At 45.0% G+C, this 21,241-nt stretch overlaps 2 protein-coding genes across 2 annotated transcripts in view; one reads left to right on the top strand and one right to left on the bottom strand.

Moving 5' to 3' along the window:
* LOC106885179 (chromosome unknown open reading frame, human C11orf74) overlaps positions 1-16,693 on the bottom strand; it is a 48,706-nt gene extending 32,013 nt beyond the window's left edge. The window contains exons 1-2 of the mRNA XM_014937149.1: positions 16,617-16,693; positions 4,466-4,596 (exon numbers count right to left, since the gene is read on the bottom strand). Of these exons, the coding sequence (XP_014792635.1) occupies positions 4,466-4,568 (103 nt within the window). The 5' untranslated portion in view covers positions 4,569-4,596; positions 16,617-16,693. The remainder of the gene's footprint in view (positions 1-4,465; positions 4,597-16,616) is intronic.
* RAG2 (recombination activating gene 2) lies at positions 16,667-19,797 on the top strand. Its single transcript, XM_014937148.1, has 2 exons — positions 16,667-16,799; positions 17,446-19,797. The coding sequence occupies exon 2, from the start codon at positions 17,460-17,462 to the stop codon at positions 19,065-19,067; it is 1,608 nt and encodes a 535-aa protein (XP_014792634.1). The 5' UTR covers positions 16,667-16,799; positions 17,446-17,459; the 3' UTR covers positions 19,068-19,797.
* Positions 19,798-21,241: the final 1,444 nt, after the last annotated feature.

Raw genomic sequence — 21,241 nt, forward strand, 5'->3', positions numbered from 1 at the left:
TTTTTTTTTTTTTTTTTTTTTAAAGCAGGGATTGGGTCTATTTCCATGAGATTTTGTCCAAAGCTTTTCCAGGAAGTGTTTAGTTCTGAAGAGACCACTCATTGACCACAGCTACAGAAATCTGTGTCATTGATTCCTTTGTAAATCCAACTCTTCCGAGGTTTCTTCAACTCCACGGTCAAGAAATCACTGTTAAGATTTTTCTTTGGACTTAACAATCACAGTGGGGTGGTACAACCTCAAAGCAAACACCCGTCAGCTGGTTTATTATCAGACTGATTTCATACTCAAAGCTAAAAGAACAAAGTAACAAAACTAAACGGATAACTTGGCATAAGCATAAGGGGGTTCAGTGATGCTAAGAGCAGCACAAATGAACGTATTAAAATAAATGACTAATAAAATGATTCTTTTACTAATATCTTTGCTTTGGATTTGCGCAAGAGATGGTCTTTTTTTTTGATAGATAATGAAAACTTTGACAAAGCTTTACAACTTGTTCTACTTGAGCTAAGGGAGTATCTTTTCAAACAACACATGGAAGAATAGGATCTCTATTCTTACTCTATAGAGCAGCCACAGGTAATATCACACATTTAGATGTAAAAACGCAACATTCTAAAAATGCAGTTGTCTTGATTAGATTATTTGAGATCTTAAAAAGCCAATGGAAGTCAGGAATGCAAAAATTCATTAATCCTGTTTCCCATATTTACAAGAATGGAACCATTCTCCCAGCAGCAGAACCAAATGTTGGGTTAAATGATGTTTGTAAATGATAAATGATGTTTAAATTATATAAATGATGTTTATAGTCTAAAGGTTCTTTCTACACAGGCCAGAACAGTCAAGGATGCTTGAGGTTTTGTACTCCAGGTACATTCTTTTTAATTTCAGTGTGCAAATTTAACTAATGAAGAAAAATGAAACATTAACTAGGGTATCAGATTCTTATGAGACGCTTTAAGAACAATGAAGAAACTCCTGGTGAAAATACTCTTGCAATAATCCCAACGACAGAGCTAGGATAAATCCACGGGCAAGTGAAAATCACCTTGTACGGTACCCTGTGAAATCAGTGGGACCCAATCCCTCAGAATCCAAATCCGTCTTCTCTTCCCAACGGCATGACAGTCAAAAATCTATCAGATGGGAATGTTTATCAAGGCACGTTCTCTAAAGAGCTCCTACATATTTTTAGCCACACAAATGAATCAGCTTAGTTATTGATGTATCCAAATAGCTGTCCCTGTATGCAACTGAGCAGGACTGCAAATTTTGACATGAATGCCCACTGTACAAAGATTTGGTGTGTAGATCAACACCATTATCAGGCCAAACTCAGAAAGGCAATCTGAAAATGGTCAGATTTTACTTGACAGTAACCACAAATATATCCCCACAGTAAACAGACTGATAGAATTGTCTAGGTTGGAAGGGACCTTGAAGATCATCTAGTCCAACCATCAACCTGACAAAAAAATAAATAAGAAATAGGAAATAAAAATTACTAAACCACATTTCTGAGGACCATGTCTACCCGTGTTTTGAACACCTCCTCAACCACTTCCCTGGGCAGCCTATTCCAATGCTGGATAACCCTTTCGGTGAAGAAATGTTTCCTAATATCCAATCTAAACCTCCCCTGGTGCAACGTGAGACCATTTCCCCTTGTCCTATCTCCTGTGACTTGGGAGATGAGACCGACCCTCACCTCTCTACACTCCCCCTTTCAGGTAGTTATAGAGCGTGACAAGGTCTCCCCTCAGCCTCCTCTTCTCCAGGCTGAACACCCCCAGCTCCCTCAGCCTCTCCTCACAAGACTTGTGCTCCAGACCCCTCACCATCTTTGTTGCCCTTCTCTGGACCCACTCCAGCACCTCAATGTCTTTTTTGTGGTGAGGGGCCCAAAACTGGACACAGTACTCGAGGTGAGGCCTCACCAGTGCCCAGTACAGGGGGGCGATCACCTCTTGGGCCCTACTCACCACGCTGGTCCTGATGCAGGCCAGGATGCTGGTGGCCTCCTTGGCCACCTGGGCACACTGCTGGCTCCTGTTCAGCCGGCTGTCCACCAACACCCCCAGGGCCTTTTCTGCCGGGCAGCTCCAGCCACTCTGCCCCCAGCCTGTAGCGCTGCCTGGGGTTGGTGTGACCAAAATGCAGGACCTGGCACTTGGCCTTGTTGAACCTCATCCCATTGGCCTCAGCCCATCCATCCAGCCTGTCCAGATCTCTCTGCAGAGCCTCTCTACCCTCCAGCAGGTCGAAACTGCCACCCAGCTTGGTGTCGTCTGTGAACTGACTGAGGGTGCACTCGATCCCCTCGTCCAGATCATTGATAAAGATGTTAAAGAGAACGGGTCCCAGTACTGAGCCCTGTGGGACACCACTCGTGACCGGCCACCAACTGGATTTGACTCCATTCCCCACCACTCTCTGGGCCGGGCCTCCAGCCAGTTTTTAACCCAGTGCAGAGTATTCCCATCCAAGCCACGGGCAGCCAGTTTCTCCAGGAGGATCCTGTGGGAGACTGTATCAAAGGCCTTGCTAAAGTCCAGGTAAACAACATCCACAGCCTTTCCTTCATCCAGCAAGCGGGTCACTTTGTCATAGAAGGAGATCAGGTTTGTCAAGCAGGACCTGCCCCTCGTGAACCCGTGCTGGCTGGGCCTGATCACCTGGGTGTCCTTCATGTGCTGCATAATGGCACTCAGGATGATCTGTTCCATGGCCTTCCCAGGCACCGAGGTCAGACTGACAGGCCTGGAGTTCCCCAGATCATCCTTCCCACCCTTCTTGTGGATGGGCATCACCTTTGCTAGACACCAGTCGGCTGGGACCTCCCCAGTTTGCCAGGACTGCTGGTAAATGATGGAGAGTGGCTCAGTGAGCACTTCCACCAGCTCCCTCAGAGCCCTCGGGTGAATCCCATCTGGGCCCATAGACTTGTTTGTGTCCAGGTGCAGGAGCAGGTCCCTCACTGCTTCCCAAATATCCAAACTCATACATAAAAGTGAAAATTTCTGGAGCTTATTAGCAGATAGTCTTATTAAGCTATCACAGTTGTTGTTTTTTTAATAAAAAAAAATTAAAGCTAAATGACTTTTTCAAATGCAAAATTAAGAAACTAAGAATGTGATATTTTATAAAGTATTTTGCACTGTTCTGATGCTAAAATGCCTTGAGCTTTAACTGGAATTTTTGCAGGTTATTAGTTTCCAATGTACACCAGCACCTTTGGGTATTTTTAAAGGAAAATGAAGACGGGAGGAAAACAAGCTGAGTTGTTTCATCTACACCAGCATAGGAAACTGCATTTCTAAGCCTCTGATTCAGCTGAATCTCTACCTTTTATACAGCTTTAATGGTAGACGCTGTAGTGACAATGAAAGTGACTGAAATAGAGGCTGAGGCTTTTTGCAAGTAGCATCATGATATGCAGCATGCTTCTAAGATAGCAGCTATCCCCAGTGTATCAATCATACATAAAGAAGACCAGAACCTAATTTTCAGTCCTCTTATCTCATCCCCAGTGTCTCCTTTCTCTTCTATTTTTCATTGGGAGGAGACAGAAGGTTGCCACAAGATTATTTCTATGGCAGTTCCCAATCCCCCACTGGTTTTCCGCTCAGTGCCTGTGACTGACACTCACTTCTGCCTGAAGGACAAGGACAGGACAGATTCTGAGTGCCAGCCAATGGAGCATGCCACATGCTGTAATTGAAAAATACAGTGCTTCTGCAAGAAGATGAGGACATCATTTTTAGTGCAAAGCTGTGGTAAAGAGAATTGTGAGCAATATGTAGCTTGCATTTATTTTTATGGCACCTGACTTGACATGGCCAAAAGAAATGAACCTGAGCTACAGAATTTGGATCCCGATCTGAACAGGCTGCCAGTCAGACCAAGGTTAGCCCCTCTTTTTCTTTCATCTGCAGAGCACAAGACCTTTTCAGCCTAATTATTCTAATCGGATATTCTGATGTGCCTTAATCCAACTGACCTGTTTGCTTGGTGCACAGCACAGCACAGCAAGCCAGTGTGAGTAAATCTGTGAACTTCTCCAAATTGGACACCCCTAATTTTAGGCCATCTCATACTATCACATACTTTCCTTACACTCTTCTTCTTTTCGGGAAACTTCTCTAGCAAAACAATGCAGGATGTAGTTAGGAAAAGCCTATCCTTCCAAAAAGTGCACGCTGGCCCACAGCTCCCTAAAGCGAGCAAACCACGGTTAAACACCTGTGAAGACCAACCTGAGCAGCCTCTGAACCAGCCTCTGAACAGGAAAGCTGTTCTCAGGGGTCCCACCGCTGATACAGAAACAAAAGCATTACAAGGATTTGCTGAAGGTCACAAAGCACGTAAGTATCAGAACAGATAGTAAAATACTACTGCTTCTCCTTTTACCTTCCCTTCTGGCTGGGATTTCTAGTGGGAGATTTGGGAAGCTACGTACCTTTCAAAAGATAAGTGAATGTATTTAGGAACTCTTCATACGATTGCTCGTGACTATTAACAAACCGATCAAGGACGCTGTTGTTTAGCGGTTGCTCTCCCATGATCCACACCTTGACTGTGCATCTGCTTCTGCAAGAGAAGGGGAAGAGCCATATGTATCTGTTGGCAGAAAACAAACTGACTGAAGAGTCCCCGGTACACACAGATAAGCACCAGAATGTCAACTTTTTCTTCTCTCCTTGTGAAGCCCTGATCTTGACAGTGGGACTTTACACATTTCCCCCCAAATTCAAGCAGACATAGTAATGTTAAGTGCAAAGGGAGAGCCTGTGAAACGTAAATCCTTGGGTAACGGGCTGTGGAAGTGCTCGCGGTGGTGGTCACTCCCCCCTCACTTTAAATTGTGCAGTCTTACAACCCCTGAGTGACACTGCTCCCCAGCGTGTTGGATTTAAGGGCTGGGACACCCCTACACTCCAAACATACAGGCAAGCCCATGATTCTGCAGGTGCACTGCTCACTGGACCCAAATTTTGGAGGGCACGTTCAACCCCTATGAGGTGAGTGTGCGCTGAGCCAGCACACGGGATGGGGAGGGTACGACAGAACTGGGCAGCCACGTAGGAAGGCGAGGACCACTCTCGAGATGGGAATAAACCCCAAGAGCTGAAGGAACCCCACAGATAATTCTCTGGACTCGAAAGCTCCCCTCTTCAGTCACACGCAACAGCTTTCAGCCCATCTTCATCGCTCTACGGAGCTGAAGCAGCTCGTGGAGAACCACAGATTTATCCTTGCCCCTCACTTATAAAAGCTGTGTCAATGCATTTTAACAGCGGTGTGATGGTAACTACTTAACAATATTAATAAATTTTACATACAGATAGGATCAGACTACTAGAAGCAGAAAAACACAGGCGAGCACATGGACACACGTCTCACACAGTGGCAACAACTAAAAAGTGTAAATGGCCAGTTTGCATAAATAAATGTGATAAAGACGCAAGAATGCATTATAGACTCAGTGCTTGATCTTCACACGTTCCCGTGTGTCTTCTCTTGATTTACCACACCATTGAGAAGTGTCTTTTGGGAACGGATGCTTAATTCTTCAGCAAAGCTTCAAATCAACTACACTAAGGAAAGGCTGCCAAACCTGATTGTAAAGTTAAATAAGACTGAACAAGAATTGTTCAGAGCCCAGCAGGAAAACAAAGCATGATTTCTAATGTCAAACTCTAATTTTATTGGATTGCCAGCTCCTAAGGAAGACTAATGTTCTGAAGATATAAACACACACACACACAACCTGAAGCTTAAATTTTCTAATGTTTTAAAAAAAACAAACCAGTATTAATCTCTCTGTGGACTGACGAAGCAGAATATAATTTACCAGTCTCTCCGAGTGGTTTATGCAAATTATGGTGGTTTCAGAGGGGAGCAATGCCTTCTATTCCTCATTATTGTTCACTTATTACAGTCATTATTTGAGGTAAATTTCATTATATGAAAGACTGCAGTGATTTGTAAGGCTAGTGTCAAATCAAAAAATAATACATACATTTAATCAAGAAATTGGTAATAACAACCTTTTGTTTTTCTTTGGCATCTGGCGTCTAGGATCTCCAAGCCCTTTACAAACACTAACGAAATAAACTTCACAATAGTCCCATGAGGAAGGGCAAACAAATATTATTCCAAGTAACAGATGAAAAAAAAGGAGTCACCAAGAGTTTAAATGACTTATTAACAACTGAGAAGAGGGCTGGCAATAAAGCTTAGATTCCTTTACTCTAAAATGCTCCAAGAAGCTAGAAAAATTGATAAGCAATTTAGGGGCCAGGCTGAGTGGCAGCTTTCTCAGTGAATGCCATGTCCTGCAGCCACCAGACCATCAGCCTAAAATTAAGTTCCCAGACCAGGTGTTACCAAAATGTTACACCTCACTTCTTACTCTTTTGCACAACCTCTACTTCCTACAGAGTTTGGGAAAGCTCTCTTAATATTTTAACCTCCTGTGAGCTGGAAAGGAGCAACAAGACTTTGGATAAACACCAGTTTGTGATTCATTAGAGGTAGCTCCCAAATGCAGCGCTGAATTCAGCCTGACAAAGTTTTAGCTGAACTATGATTGCAAAATCCTGCACCTCAGCCTCATGAAAAAGCATGCACTGGATACTGTTACAATATAATCTAACATTTAATGCCTGAAATCTCCTGACATCTGGAGATTGCGAAATTATCCCTAAAGGTTTTAAACATATATTTCTCCGAGCCTATACATTTTCATCTAACACGCACTTCAATATGTATTCATTGGGAGAAGCATCATAAAAAGTATTACTTAAAAAAAAAAATAGCAGAGAAAGTTCCCCAGATATTCCCAAGCATTGGAAAAGATTACTTTCTCAAGACTAACTTTTTTTTTTACCAGAAAATGGACCAAATTTTTACCCGAGTCAAAGCAGTAAACCCAGAGTAGCTCCCCTATAGCCAATTAGTTATTGCAGGCGTTAGTATAGGAGATCAGCTATCAATTATGTCAAAGGTATTCATCTTGGGTTAAGAAAATAAAAGAATTTGAAATTCATAGGCCACTTTTTCTTTTTTTTTTCTTCTAAAAAAAAAAAAATACCTACCAAAGAATATATTTTGGAACATAAGTTCACTAAATTATTCTTATTTTAATAAATCCTAAGTTGGAAGAGGGGAGAAAATCCTATTTGTCATTTTGGCATCCATCCTCCATTGCTTTTTATAAGAACTTCACAGTTTTACTTCAAAAATCTAAAGCAAGAAATAAGATGCAAAATGGAATACAGAGGTGACAGTCCAGCACAGACCTATTCTTCCCTTGCACATCTGGTATTTACATCTACAGAATCATTCCCACATGGAGAGGAAACAGCAGATAGGACCTAACAAAAGCCCAGGTTCTGTCAGAAGAACAACCACTCACTCACTCACTCAATGAAGGGGACACTCTGGAAGCTGCAACTACCTGTTCCTCCCTGTTTTCCATCATTCTGAAGAACCACGGGATACCATTGCAACACCCTAACCGAAAGCAAGCACATGGAGAACATCTACCATCCCTGAAACTGAACATACTGTTAGGATGGATGGTACCACAGAGGTGCTCAGAAACGTACCTCAACCTATCAAGGGTTTTATATTTTTCATTTTCATTCCACTCTGGTTTTCTGCTGCTTCCCACCTACTTTGCTCCTGAGTCTCTATCAAATGAACACCATCCAGCGTCAGCTGCAGAGACGTTCTGTGCCGTGAAGAGCTGAACACAGGCTGACCAGAAGACTCACTTTTGCTAAGGAGCTAACAGGTAGATTCTACATAAGTAAAAGGCTTCAGCAATCATCCAATTCACAGCCTCAAGGCAATGACTTCTTTCAACTGTCATGAAAAAAACTTGTGTCATCCTCTGTCTCCTGCAGAGAAGTTCTGTGCCGTGAAGAGCTGAACACAGGCTGACCAGAAGACTCACTTTTGCTAAGGAGCTAACAGGTAGATTCTACATAAGTAAAAGGCTTCAGCAATCATCCAATTCACAGCCTCAAGGCAATGACTTCTTTCAACTGTCATGAAAAAAAACCTAAAAAATGTACAATAATGGATTGGAATCACAATTTATGAACTGGATACAATCACACCTCTACGAATAAAATGACCTAAAAAATGTACAATAATGGACTGGAATCACAATTTATGAACTCGATACAATCACACCTCTACGAATAAAATGACTGCATTGTTCTGCTAGAGAGTAACTACTATGGAAATCAAAACCTTATCTTCTTGTTCCCAAAAGGCATTAAACTAACTTGGAGGCTTGAAGGCACGTAAGGCAAGGATATCTGAGCCTTTCCTTGTGCTGGCTCTGGGTGGTTTTAGAGTCAAGCATCAGAAAGGAATGCATTCAAGCAGCGATACTTTGTCTTTTTGCATTTCATTCCTGCCCATCCATCCAAATTACTGTAATGAGGTTTCTTGAGGCGACCATTCATTAAGCCTTGCTGATCATCAGTAGATTGTGCAAAATCAATTTTATTTCTCAAAATGCAGTCTTCTTCCCAGCAGTTTAAGCCAAACCAGAAATCTCTGCATTGAATCACAGAGGCTGATCAAGTGAGTATTAGCATGATTTCAATTACACAGTTATTAGTTCTATTAAACAATAAAAACTGTGGTGAAATACAGGCTTTTTTGCTGCATTTTTGGGTGTTTTATTGTGTTTCCTTTAAGTATAATATAGGCAATGAAAGAATAATCAAGAGTCTTAATTGTTAAATGGAAAGAGCAATAAGCTAATTGGCTCTACAGGGGGAGTTATGGATTAGGTAGGCAGGATTATGACACTCTTTTGTGTATAAATCCTGGGTGAACGTCCCCCGTAAGGTGTGCTAGATTTGTGGATCTCCACCTAGCAGCCAATGTGGAATAAAGCAACATCTCCCTAAACCACAGTGCCCATGGCCCAGGGAGGCACGCAAACTGGAGCTCAAGCTTGCCCTGAAGAGATGTTTGTTGTTAGTATGGACTGTGGTCATCACCTTAACAAACATCCCAGGATGGCACTTGGAGAGTGCACCAAGTGAAAGGAGTGATTCTGCGACGTCCTGCCCTGAGAAAGAAGCAGAAGTTTTTCAGTGGGGCAGCCCAGGGAGGTCACCACTCTCCAGAAGGCAGTCGGCTGTTTCCTTCCTTCTCTCCACACCTGCAATGCCACAGCTGCAGAAGGAAGCCCTCCCTGCTCTACTGTCCTGCCCTACTTTTCCCCCTCCTCCTCCTCACGACTCACTGCCTGCGGGCAGTGGAGCAAACATCTCAACCATGGGAACTACGAGAAAAAGTTTCAATGACAAAGGACAAAGCCTTTCAGACGAGGCTCCTGGCAGCATCTCTCAATCCAAGGTGACCTGCAACAGCTACTCATCCCGTTTAAATCAGCGGGGTGTTTGCAGGAGGCATTAGGGGCACAGCTGTGGGGATGGGGGCCGTGTCTGCCTGCACAACCGCGTCACCGGGCCTCAGAGCCAACCCCTGCCATGGTCACAAACCTGTGCCTCTTGTGCCCAGCTCCTACGAGCTATTAGGGGATAGATTAAGGGCTTTAATTGCAAGCAAGCACATTGATCCTGCTTGATTTCAGTGCTGCTATGTCAGTCCGGTACATGATCAGATTGGGTTTTTTAATGAATTTTCAATGGTTTCATGGAATCATAGAATGGTTCAGGAAGGGACCTTAAAGATCATAGAATCATAGAATCATAGAATTTCCCAGGCTGGAAGGGACCTCCAAAGGCCATCTAGTCCGACCCCCCCGCAGTCAGCAGGGACACCCCCAACTAGACCAGGTTGCCCAGGGCCTCGTCGAGCCTCTCCTTGAATATCTCCAGGGATGGGGCCTCAACCACCTCCCTGGGCAACCTGTTCCAGTGCTCCACCACCCTCACAGTAAAGAACCCCCTTCTAATCTCCAATCTAATCATCAAGTTCCAACCCCCTGCCCTGGGCAGGGACACCTCCCACCAGACCAGGTTGCTCCAAGCCCCCTCCAGCCTGGCCTTGAACCCCTCCAGGGATGGGGCAGCCACAGCTTCTCGGGGCAACCTGGGCCAGGCTCTCACCACCCTCACAGCAAAGAAGTTCTTCCTGAGATATCATCTCAATCTCCCCTCTTTCAGTTTAAACCGTCCCCCCTCATCCTGTTGCTCCACTCCCTGATCACGAGTCCCTCCCCATCTCTCCTGGAGCCCCCTTTAGGGACTGGAAGGGGCTCTAAGGTCTCCCTGGAGCTTCCTCTTCTCCAGGCTGAATGGCTTCTCGAGTGCTGCTCCCTCTAAAGACCACCTCGATGCCTACGACAAGGGTAACATCTCCCATGCACCAAGCACTCCTCAGAAACAGGGTAGCCACTGTCCCCTGGAGTGCCATCGTCCTGGATTTGACAGTCGAAGCACGCACAGCTGGATTCAATCAGCCATTTCAAACGAGGCCAGGAAATAAAGCCCCCGTCCCTCACATGTTAAATACTGTTTACTGATGTTTTCAGATGAGACAGAAAATCGCAGACCGTAAGACACTGGACTCCCTGTGCCATTTTTTTCCACAGGTTTCAGCCTGTGGGTCCTGGCTCAATATCCAGAATATTTGCATCCTGGCTGGGTAACTCCACACAAATGAGTGAGGTGGCCTCCCCTTTCCCTGCTGAGCCGGAGCCCGCGGGGAGCCAGTCACGTTCCAGCTCAGAGATGAGTGTGTTTTACTGGCAGAAAATATGCTGAAAAGCCTGGAAATATCTCAATGCAATTTGGAATGATTTGAGATGAAGAAGATGTAAACCACGTATTATTTTAAGAAATTAATTGCAGAAGAAGAAAATGAAGTGAAACAAAGTACTTCCATAACAGTGAGTAATCTGCTGAAAACATACTACCTAGGTCAATGGTATTAAAATAGAAATTGGGAAGGAAAAGTCTGTTTATTCATTTTCACATGGTTTCTCTGCCGAATAAATTCAGGATGCAAATCCTAGATGTTCTTGCTATGACCTGGACCGTTCTGAACATGATTTTCTTGCCTTGTAGATAGATTATTCTGAAGCCACTTGCTGCAGCAGTTTGGCAGTTACAGGAGACCAGCTTGGACAGACCTGGGTGTTCTCATCCAAAACTGACATGCTGTTGCCAACAAACTTTAATTTCTCTGTCTTCTCAGCCACAGTAATTGGAAAAAGAATTTCTAAAGATAAGGCATGTCAACTAGCAGAAGGAAAATAAAACGAATGCAAAATATTAAATGAGACAAGACTGGGGGTTGGGTTTTTCACTTAAACATTCGCATCCCTCTTGCCAGTAGATCTTTGGTCACAGACCCAAACAAGGGTCAGACTATGTCAAGCACTTGGACAAGAAGCTGTCAAATACCATCCAGGCACTACTGAAAACAGAAATAAATGTGATCTGAATGCCCTTAAATTTGGGGGAAGTTAAGTTCTTCAGCATTCAGCTCTTCAGCACAGTTTACTGGACGGCACAGGGCCCCGTGCCTCAGTGCTGCTGGATTTCAGTTGAGAAACGTCACCACATCCCACCTGCATGACAGCTACTCAACGTCTCAAGACAATTTTCACAAACATTCAGTATGTTTGCTTTGCTGTACTAATTAAATTCCATTTCGAGCTCTTTCTACCTCCATTCTCACAGCAGTTTCAAATGGAAGATGAGATATTTCTAAAACACTGTGCAGCAGACGTTGTAACTCAGGAGTGGGTGAAGTAGGGCCAGGAAAGCAAAGGCAGGGAGCTGTGAGGGGTGGATTGTTTTCCAGGTTTTTCTCTTTATTTGCTCTGCTATGATATGCAAGTGGTTTATCCTCCGTGCCCCAGCACCTCTAGCTGTTGAAAAGATATGATACCAGAGGACTTCCCAGAGTCTAACTACTTTTTGTTGGAGAAAAGCACTGCAAAACTGATGAAAAATGCCACAGAAGGGTGCAGAGCTTTACTAGTCTTTTAAGGTCTGACCAGAAGGCCACTGAAGTAGAAAAAAGACATTGATAATGGCTTCAGTGGACTTCGAATTGGACTTTTAGCCAGCTATCACTCACTGGGTTGCACACATTTGTCATGGCCTTCCCTCTGTGTCATTGTCTCTACCCACTCGTGCTGGAGCATTCCCAGGGAAAGCCAATCTGCAGGAGCTGTTTTCTTTCACTAGATAGTGGAATTATTTTTTCTTTGAACTCAAAAATTACTTTAGATTACATTTTTGTATTCCAATAGCACTGAGAAATTCCAAAAAAAGATCACGAGCTTGACAGGTTTAACAAAACTATAAAGGAGCATATGCTGCAGACATTCACAGTCTAACAGGCATCTACCATCACTCCCAACTGGTTCTACCGCAAAGAGTTAAAGCCTCTGGAGGCTGGTGGGTTTCGTGTTGTGCCATCTGAAGACAAGAGAGAAAAGGGAAGGAAAAAAGAAAAACGGTCACAGCCAGTTGGCCCCAGCAGACCCAGTTCTCAGGGGCACATCTGCGAATTCAGCAGGTAGATTCCCCTCCACCGAGCTGTCTCTCCACGCCACAAGCACCCTGTGCTGTCCAAGAAGACTCCTCAAAGTGCTCCCATTTGAATCCCAGTTCCATAGAAAGATTTCGGAGCATCTCTATCTCTCTAACCTCTATCAGCCAGGTACGTCTAAATTATTGTTTTGCCCAAAGCAAACTTGGTTGATACACTTAGCAAATGTTTTGAGAAATACTCTATAAAGATGTCCTTCCTTAAGCCTATTTATGGAAGACTTCAGAGCTCTGGGGGTGTCTGGATATGATTTTGATTGTGAAGAATTTGGGAACAGCATTTGCTTTCCAGGGTTATGTGTCTTCATTTTGCAAAGGGAGAGGCTGCAGACCAGTCAGAGAAAAAAAAAAAAAAAAAAAAAAGTAATTCTACCATCGGTATCTGTGTTCATGCCAAATAAAACATTACGGCAAACTAATGACAATATAATGGTCAGCGATGAGCATTTACTAACTCATTTACTAACTCCATGCTGTCCTGCAACCTCTTCTCTCTGTGTCCAAGCATCACTGTTTCAGTGCCTTGTCTTGGTGTAAATGAAAGGGGCTTTGGGTTTGCTACCCCTCATCAGATCAAATCATTCACTATTTGGTAGCATTCAAATTACTCTGAGATTATTATGAATATAGTATTTGTTAACCTTGGCAAATATTAATATGAAAGGTCACACTACACAACAGTACTCAGTATTCATTGTTCTCCTGTTTAAAATGTTTCTGTTGCCTGCTCAGGTAACAGGCACAGCACACAGGTGAACTAACAGTTAGAACACAGGGTCAAAGAGAGCCCTGTAGGGGTACTCTTAGGTACTTCCAAAGTAGGAAACACAGGTTGGGAGTGACTCAGTGCCTAACCATAGTAATCTTGTGACATTTTATAATTTACCAGGACCTAGGACACAGGACCTATGGGCGACTTGCTGCCTTCCATAGCAGAAGTTAGAAGAGAAGGACTTCTAAAGGCATATGAAATGTCATTTGATGTTTAGGCGCCTGAATCCTACCCCTTGTTTCTAAAACACATTCTTCCTATACTTCTCAGTGAACACATAATAACTTTTCTGAAATAATAACCCACACACAAAATTGTAACTATGTCCACTTAGTACTTCCATACTAAGCACATTTCAAATTACATCAACTACTGCTTTTAAAAAGCACCTTCTCTCTTCATTTGAGCCTTCTGTAAATAAATTTCCCAACGGATCTATCTAAATCTGAGTTCCTTGTAATCTCTTCTTGCCATACAATTATTAACTGAAAAAACACAGCTCAAAGTCAAAGTCATAAATTTGATTTTAAAATAAAATGAGGGAGAGTATTAGTTTTCTTCTTGCTGTTAGCTTAGCTCCATTCTCTGCAGTTCACTTCTTAAATACAGGCGCTATAAAAGTAAGGCTGAGATTCTCACTTATTTGTGTAATCCTTGGAGCCTGATCTTTTATAAAAATACCAAATATGATGAAGCATAACTCAGGTCACCATAACTGTTTATGTAACTCCCCCCTCCTCTATTTATCCATCTTCTCCTAGTGTCTTCTCCCCTCTATCTTGTGCTGTACCACAACAATGGTATTTCTCCGTTTCATCCACACCAGCACTAAAACTAATCCACCTCCACAGATGCATGGTTTTGAGCATAAAGCCACAAAAAACACTTTAAACTGTTCGGTTATGGGGTTAGATGTCTAGCTTTTGGGTTCCCTGAAGCTGCTTTGGGTCAGCTGAGCGTTGGCCCAAAGGTGTTGGAAGGTTAGAGGTGGAAAGTCAGCATGGCCAAAGATCAACCACGCTGAATTAACACACCCTCATTAGCATGAAACAACCTGGAAAGCCAAAGCAATTCCAGCAAGTGCCTAAGGAGCTACTTTTGTCAGAGAATTTAGGCTAAATATTCTCTCCGTTACTTACTGAACTTATGTAAAGCTCAAGAAATATTAAGGGATGATCAGGAGCAAGTGCGTTTAAGTGTTTTTATTTAACCACTAAGTTGTGTGTGTCTATTAATCTCACTTTTTAGCATTTTCATTGGTCTTTTCTCCACTCCGTACCTGCAACAGTCTCTTCAGACAGTATACTCCTCGGAACTGAGCACTGCTGGACATTTGGGAAATAGCTTGTGACACTACAGACACTAATAACTGTCATACTTGGAGATTCTTGAGGTATATGTTAAGAATGTGAGGTGAATGCCAACATTTCAATTAAATTATTAGCCATTTTTAGTACTCCTGTTAGACTGCTAACATAAACCAGCAGTTAAATGTAGAACACTAGGGTTACAAAATACAGAGCACTAACTTACAGATGTGCTTGTGGCATCTTCAGTATGGGACACATATTACTTTTCCAAAGATGCTGTAAACACACCGAAGCTCAGTAACCACACAATATGAACAAAGAGACGAAGGAAATCTAACCCAGTAAATCCAACTTAGTGCAAGCTTCTCTAACACCATTTTTGAATGGCTATAAGAAACAAGCAGCAGAGATGCTTGTTCAACAGATCACCCGAAGGTAAACATATCTTGTCAAATCTTTCTTCGTGCAAATAATAAGAACAAATCCTGCTGTGGATACTGACTTGCTCAGAATAGGATTCACTAATTTAATTAACTAGTAACTGAAAAGGCATCTAAATGCTGAATAAACCCCCACCTTCAGGGCAGAGGCATTAGGACTGGCAACCCAGTGAGCAGAACCAGACCGTGATTTTTGGATGATTCCACAATGTGCAAATGGATGAGACAGCTATTCCATGGATCATTTTCAAAATAGACTGAGTAGTGGCTACGCCTACCCTGCTGTGGGCTCTGGCCTAAGCGCATCTGACAGGGCTCACCTACCTTTGAAAGCTTTTAGTGGCAGATCTATATTCTAGCCCAGCAGTTTGGGAACCAGAAAGTGGGGCAGGCAGGCAGTACAGGAATGGGGTACAACAGTTCCTTCTGTGCGTGAAAACATGTGCTGATGGCAATTTGATGTAGTCAGTATCATCACTTCCCATGATTTTACACTGACTTTCCCTGTTCACTATGTTGTTCCCGAGTCCCCAGGCTTTGATGTAACATAACTAGATGATACCCATCCTTCCTTAAAAAAGAAACCCTACGTGCCTTGGTTTTGTTGTTACAGCAAAATGAAAAGCAGGAGCAAGGAAAATCTGAATCCTGAAGATTTCAAAAGAAGGAATTGTATTTTAAAATGTAGAGGGGTCTTTTTTCAAATCTTGTATTCAAAAGCTTGTTCACACCTTCAAATTCTGGGGACTGGGCAAAGGCTGGGACAGAGAACCTGGACACTTAGTAAAAGGCACAACTCTGCTGTCACCAAAGGGCAGTGCCAAAGAACTGGGCAGCTTTTCCCTCTCTCCAGAGCTCCTTCATTATCCAGGCTGACTACATAAACTCCTTTAGATTTTTGAACAAACAGGTAAAAAAAAGTGAAAGACACCCCTTGAAACCTACTCATGAAAGCATGAGCAAGAGCAGACATCAAAGATAAAGAACTGGATGGCACTCTGGAAACCCCCGGCAGCGAGATTCCCAAGCCACACAGCCACCCCCCAGTGCAAGATTCACCCAGGCACTGACAGCTTCTACCTCGGCTGCAGCGCGGCCACAAACGCCGCCAGCACCGCCTGCTCCCGAAGGCTTTGATGTTTCCCTTGGAAACCTGCAAAACGTTCACCTGCAGTTTGCACTGGGCTGCGCAGGCCCTCAGCCGGCTGACCCTGAGGGGGCCGGCCGGGCCCCGGGGCCTGCCGCTGCCCGCCCTCCCGCCGGCGGGGCCCGCTCTCGGGGAGCAGGCCGGCCGCCCCCCGGCAGGCCCGCGGGACCCCCGTCCCTTCTCTGCACCCCCCTCCTCCGGCCCTCTGAGGCGGCCTGCGGCACCCCCGCAGCTCCGCCGCCCCAGCCCCGGCACCCACCGCCGCCCCGAGGCGAGAAACGGGCAGGGAAGAGCCCGCCCTGCGCCACCCCCGGCGCTGGTCCCTCCGCCCCCGGGCGCCTCGGAGCCAAAGCCACGGTCCCGCGCGGCCCCACTCACCCGCCGCCTGCCTCCTCCTCACGGCCGGGGCCGAGCGGGGCGGCGGGCGGGCAGCCCCACGCCGGGCCGGGCCGGGCGGGAACTACAGGCCCCAGCAGGCCACGGGGCCGCCGTTGCCATGGGAGCGGCCGGGCCCGCAGCGGAGAGGCCGCCCAGGCCCGAGTTACGGGCTGACAGGCCATAGTTAGTACAAAATCCCGCGGAACTGGTGCACGGGCCTTTGGTTCGGGATTTGGAGCGGGTCCAGAGGAGGGCCACAAGGATGATCAGGGGGATGGAGCACCTCTGCTACGAGGACAGGCTGAGGGAGCTGGGGTTGTTCAGCCTGGAGAAGAGAAGGTTCCGGGGAGACCTCATAGCGGCCTTCCAGTACCTGAGGGAGGCCTACGGAAGGCTGGGGAGAGTCTGTTTACAAAGGCCTGCAGTGACAGGACGAGGGGCAATGGCTTTAAGCTGAAGAAGAGCAGATTTAGATTGGAGATTAGGAGAAAGTTCTTTACTGTGAGGGTGGTGGAGCACTGGAACATGTTGCCCAGGGAGGTGGTTGAGGCCCCTTCCCTGGAGATATTCAAGGAGAGGCTCGATGAGGCCCTGGGCAACCTGGTCTAGTTGGGGGTGTCCCTGCTGACTGCGGGGGGGTCGGACTAGATGACCTTTGGAGGTCCCTTCCGGCCTGGATGATTCTATGATTCATGTCTTGAGTTGCATAAAAGGATCTCTTCTGGGGTCTCAAAGCATGAACTGAAATGCAGCTTCAATACGATTGTCAGGCAGCTCTCATAGGGTCTAAAGTATCTTTCATCTCTTTCTTTTGTGTTTTTTTCCTCAGCTATCAAGCACGGTATGGCCCAGTCGGCAGGCGAAATGTCGCTGCAGGTGGTGTCAGCCGTCAATAACTCGTCCTTGCTGCAGCCGGGCTTCTCACTCCTGAATTTCGGTGGGCAGATTTTCTTCTTTGGGCAGAAAGGCTGGCCCAAAAGATCCTGTCCCACTGGTGTCTTCCTCCTGGAAGTAAAGCAGCATGAACTCAAAATGAAACCTGCCTTCTTCTCTAAAGACTCCTGCTACCTCCCCCCTCTGCGCTACCCTGCCCTTTGCACACTCAGAGGTGATGCAGAGTCTGATGAGTGCCAGTATGTCATCCATGGTGGGAAAACACCCAACAATGACCTTTCTGATAAGATTTACGTTATGAGTCTGGTAAGCAAAACCAGCAAGAAAACCACCTTCCAGTGCGTTGAGAAAGACCTGGGTGGAGATGTCCCTGAAGCCAGATACGGGCATACAATTAACGTAGTTCATAGCCGGGGAAAAAGCATGAGCGTTATATTTGGAGGGAGAACATACACTCCTCTTGCACAAAGGACCACTGAAAAATGGAACAGCGTAGTCGACTGTTTGCCATCCGTGTTTCTTGTTGATTTTGAGTTTGGATGCTGTACGTCATATGTACTTCCAGAGCTTCAAGATGGACTTTCTTTCCATGTTTCAGTTGCCCGAAATGATACAATCTACATTTTGGGAGGCCATTCCCTTCAAAATAACACCAGGTCCCCCAGCTTGTACAAATTAAAAGTTGATCTTCCACTGGGAAGCCCAGCCGTGACTTGCAGCATCTTGCCAGGGGGGATATCTGTGTCAAGTGCTATAGTGACTCAAACTGGTGATACCGAATTTATCCTTGTCGGGGGCTACCAGTCTGAAAATCAGAAACGGTTGGCATGTAACACCATAGTTCTGGAAGACAATAAGATAGAGATTGTTGAAAGGGCAAGCCCGGACTGGACACCAGATATTAAACACTGCAGGATGTGGTTTGGCTGTGATATGGGCAAAGGGTCTGTATTGCTGGGCATCCCAGGAGCCAACAAACAGTTAATCTCAGATGCCAACTACTTCTACATTTTAAGATGCAAAGGAGCAGAAGAGGACAAGGAGGAAGAACTGGCAGCACAAATTTGCAGTCAGACATCGAGCGAAGATCCCGGAGACTCCACTCCCTTTGAAGATTCGGAAGAGTTTTGTTTTAGCGCTGAAGCCAATAGCTTTGATGTTGATGATGCTGACACTTACAATGAAGATGATGAAGAAGATGAATCAGAAACAGGCTATTGGATCACCTGCTGTGCCACTTGCAATATTGACATTAACACCTGGGTCCCTTTCTATTCAACGGAGCTCAACAAGCCTGCAATGATCCTGTGTTCCGGTGGGTCTGGCCACTGGGTCCACGCGCAATGTATGGATCTCTCAGAGACCATGCTCCTACGTCTCTCAGAAGCAAACATCAAGTACTTCTGCAACGAACATGTCGACCTTAATAAAGGGCTGCAAACTCCCAAAAAGGTGGTGCGCCTGAAAAAGCAACCCATGAAACCACTGCGCAAAAAGGCAACTATGAAGTTATCAACGCCCATGAAAAAGTCCTTTCTTCGGAGGTTGTTTGAATAGATTCACTCTGCTGATATAGTCACCTGGGAGAAGGAAAGCCGCAGTCAAAGGCAGCTAATAATGGTTGAAGCAGAATCAGTTACTGGAGCTCAGTGAGATCTTTTTATTTAATTGATCTCAATGATCTCAATGTTTCAGTTACATGTCAAAGCTCACAGATTTTTTTTGTCTCTTATTTGTCTTTATGTAGTACCCGCTTAGGAGCCCCGTCACAGAGGGCATTGTCAAACACGCAGCCAGATACGGGTAACTTTGTGCTGTATTTTGGGCTATAACTTACTCCCTGGTTATCCCCAGTGAGTTTTATGGAACTGCTGGTAGCATAAGACGTTACCCCGTGTACTTGGTGGTGTTCGCATCTGCCCACGGAGAGCATTCTATTACCCATTTTTATTTTTTGTCTTAATAGTTCTAGAAATAATTGGCCTAATTTGTAACGGCATTACTCCCATTTTATGTTGATGTAATGAAATAAAATAGACTAATTACTCTGGTTTTAAACTGAAGTGGTGGCTTGAGTCCCTTGTGTCAGGAATAATGAAATATTCAGACACTGAAGGTCAGTTTTGTTCAGGGGCTTCCGTTACGGAAAGCTTACATATGGAGCATTTAATTCTGGATAATTAATTTTTGATTTTGAGGGGTACTGAATGTCAGTATGTCAGTTTTGGCTACAGCTGTGGAATATCATCTCATCGTAGAAATCAAATTGCTTTTTTAAACCTCTGAGCTCAACAACTGCTTTGTGTCTGTATTTTTAAAAATCTAGTAGGGTAATAAAATTTATAATAAAAATGACTGCATTTGTTTCACCTACTCATGGGGTAAATCAAACGCTGTAAATCCCAAAGTCTATGAAATGACAGCACGTGTGCTTGGGAGGTCCACCGAGGTCTGGTGAGTGGTCTGGCTTCACGGCTGCCCCGTGCTGTGAGCCCCTGGGGGCTTCAGAAGAAGTTCCTTCTGATGAGCAGGACTTTTATCATTTACTCCAGGTCCTGCACTACCCGTTTCTTTCTGTGCTCTCTTTCTGTGACTGTGCAGAGTGTGAAAGCCGGACAGCGCACGCTGTAGCTCAGAGTGACTCGGAGAGCCCACGGAGCATTGTGAGGGTGGAAACAACCGCAGCTGGCTGCTAGAGCACGGGGAGAAGATTGGATTCAGATTGAAAAGGACATTGTCAAGGTTGAATGGCCTGAGAGTTTACTAAATTTTTTGTGGATTCTTTTATTGGCTATTTGTAAAGCCTCATCATTCCTGACTTTATTTTTGATTTTTATTACTGCTCCAGACATCTTTTCAAAAAAATCAATGCCATCAGCCCAACAGTAACAGCGCAGTGCTCACAGCCGAGCTCTCCTGCTGGACCCCTGAATCAAACAGAGAGACAGGGGCATCGGCCAGTCCTTTGGTTGCTCCGTGCAGACCCGAGCCCCCACTCCTTCACAGAGCAGCCTGTGTGGCACAGCATTCCTCTCGAGACAGACAGGGGTGTGCAGGACCCCCCCCTTGAACCTTCACAGCACAAGTCAGCCGCAGAGGAAGGTGAAGGGCAACCACACAAAGTTTGGGTTTCCACCCTTGGCGTGTGCTGAGGGAGGTCACAGCTTGGGTAGAGCTTGTAAGTGGGAAGTGCATCACCCTGACTCCCCTCACACCGCTTCGATACGGGTATAAATTTCAGTGCCAGCTTCCCATTTCCTTTGTCATGCTGCTATACCTTAGCTCAGAGTATGTTTTTCCAAGGAATAAATTAATATCATGCCCGTGTAAAGTCCCTTCAAACTGGTGAAATTCAATAGTCAACATCCGCTTTCGTAGGTTAGTCACAGCTGAATTGTCATTAAAATATGCAGTCATCACGCACTCTTCATAGACTTCATCGACATCAGCCAAAAGAAATCCACATCAAAATTAAAGCCACCTCATCAGAACAGCAACCATGGGGGACAATATACTCACACGACAGGACTCCACCCCTCATCCCTTCACTGCTTTACGACAACAAAAGGCTCCCCACAGTTCCTGAGCTCCCTGGCAAAGGTCCGTCCAAGTTCTTGCCTGCCACCCTCTCCCAATGACTGTCATTCTCCCAAATTCCACAGACCCCACGATTGTGTGACAAGTCCATCTGCTGGTGCAGGCAAATAAAAGGATGGAAACATCTTCCAAAG

The sequence above is a fragment of the Calidris pugnax genome, unplaced genomic scaffold (genome assembly GCF_001431845.1).
Source record: "Calidris pugnax isolate Ruff unplaced genomic scaffold, ASM143184v1 scaffold3, whole genome shotgun sequence".
Taxonomy (NCBI): domain Eukaryota; kingdom Metazoa; phylum Chordata; class Aves; order Charadriiformes; family Scolopacidae; genus Calidris; species Calidris pugnax.

Bases quoted from the DNA above. Each gene is read 5' to 3' on its own strand.
- RAG2 (XM_014937148.1), top strand. From the start codon at position 17,460: ATGGCCCAGTCGGCAGGCGAAATGTCGCTGCAGGTGGTGTCAGCCGTC.